At 39.5% G+C, this 1,940-nt stretch overlaps 1 protein-coding gene across 1 annotated transcript in view; it reads left to right on the top strand.

Annotated features, from left to right (window-relative positions):
• Positions 1 to 661: 661 nt before the first annotated feature.
• Positions 662 to 1,940, top strand: part of Znrf3 (zinc and ring finger 3) — a 75,376-nt gene continuing 74,097 nt past the window's right edge. The window contains exon 1 of the mRNA XM_013014234.1: positions 662 to 791. Coding sequence (XP_012869688.1) covers positions 666 to 791 — 126 coding nt within the window. The 5' untranslated portion in view covers positions 662 to 665. The remainder of the gene's footprint in view (positions 792 to 1,940) is intronic.

Genomic DNA, 1,940 nt, shown 5'->3' with positions numbered 1-1,940 from the left:
CTTTTTTTTCCTGCTTATGTGATGTTGAGGAATCGAACCCAGGGCCTCATGCATGTAAGGCAAGCGCTCTACCACTGAGCCACCTTCCCAGCCCCTGCTCAAAGAATTTTATTAATTTCCCAGTAATCAGAAAGAATTTTTCACCTGTTAATTATATTGGTGAGTCTATCACATACCTTCTTGTCTCTTGATAAAGTCTGGACTGTGTCTTTAGGTCTCTTGTATAAATTGTCTAATTCTAATGGTAAACGGCAGTTGTGGTTCTATGCACCCTTAAAGTCTAAAAGCTGAATCATCTTGGATGCTAGCTTAGTTCATTTACTTATAATGACAACTCTGTTAAATTGATGGTATTTCACAGCAATTTAGATTGGTGTTTATAAGAGAGTTATGCTGTTTTTTCTTTACCCCCTATTGAATAGTTACCACCTTGGATGACCACTGTAGAAAACACCAATAAAATATTTTATGGTGACTTTCTTTTGAGTTTCAGTGTTCATTCCGCTCATGGTACTGAAAAAGGATTCCTCATAGGTTGAAAAATTGTCCCAGCCTTAAAGTTTTAAGTTTTGAGGTTGCTTTTCCTGGAGTCTGAGAAATGTATAATGTGAAGCAAGCAAGTCTGTGTCCAGCCTTTTGAAGTCTCTTTCTGTTTTGTTTCCCAGATGCACCCACTGGGCCTGTGTAATAACAATGATGAAGAGGACCTGTATGAATATGGCTGGGTAGGAGTGGTGAAGCTGGAACAGCCAGAATTGGACCCGAAACCATGCCTCACTGTCCTAGGCAAGGTAAGCACTAGGCCCTTTGCATTATTGCCATTGCGATCAGTGTCATCCACTTAATAATTTCCTAAGTTTTAAGATAATTGGTTCTAAAAAATAATGCCAGCTCCCCCATGGTATAACCCTTGCCTTCACTGTATTTGATGTTGGTATAATTTGTGGAGGGGGAGGGGAAAAAACAAATCATTTAAATAGGGATACTGGTGGACCCATTGCAACAATGAGATGTACAAGTCATGTCGAAAAACGAACTTTACAACTTTGGCATGGCGGTGGCGGGGGTGGGGGAGGGTAGGGGTGGACAATGTTGCGGAGAGAGATGGGAAGGGATAGGAAGGGGAAACAGAGGAGGAGGCAACAATGCTTGATAAGAAATGTACTCATTATCTTGCCCATGTAATTTAACTCCTCTGTATGGTATTTTCACAATAAAATTAAAAAAAAATAATGCCAGTGCAGTGTTCCTTCCTGGATAAAGTTATATGGCACACCTTGAGGGGTCTGAGTTTCTGTGTAAGAGATTGATAATAGAAATTTATAATATTTGATCTTACCCCCTCAAGGCCAGGAATTTCAGAATTTTGAGATTTGGGGGGCTTAGAAAAATATTAGGGTGCCAATATTTTTTATTATACACCTTCGTATTCGTGTACAAAGTTTATAGATAACACATCAAATGGAATAACTAAAATCTTAAGTAGCCTCATGTTAGTGCAAGGTAGCTTTGCCTTCAAATGAGATCAGATTCATTAAGTTGCGCTGCCAAGTAAGTTATGGGGAAACTTGAATTTCAGAGCTTTTGGGATCTCCTGATGACAGACAGCAGTTGTGATCCAGTGTTAGAACTCACCCCAATGAGTGGTTAGGAGGTGGGGTTGAAGTATGAATGCTTTATGGAAGAATAAGCTCTCAAAACTGGCCCTTGTCACTCTTGTCACCCTGTTTAAAAAAGTCTTAACTAAGTGGGTCATCATTACTTCTAACTACATCATAAGACAGAATTAAGTCTATTTTGGAAAACTTCCATCAAAGACCTTAAAATGTGACGAGTACAGCTTAATTTTCTTTCTTTCTTTCTTTCTTCCTTCCTTCCTTCCTTCCTTCCTTCCTTCCTTCCTTCCTTCCTTCCTTCCTTCCTTCCTTCCTTCCTTCCTT

The sequence above is a fragment of the Dipodomys ordii genome, unplaced genomic scaffold (genome assembly GCF_000151885.1).
Source record: "Dipodomys ordii isolate 6190 unplaced genomic scaffold, Dord_2.0 Scaffold23, whole genome shotgun sequence".
NCBI classification, from domain to species: domain Eukaryota; kingdom Metazoa; phylum Chordata; class Mammalia; order Rodentia; family Heteromyidae; genus Dipodomys; species Dipodomys ordii.
This window is presented reverse-complemented; position numbering and strand designations above follow the sequence as displayed.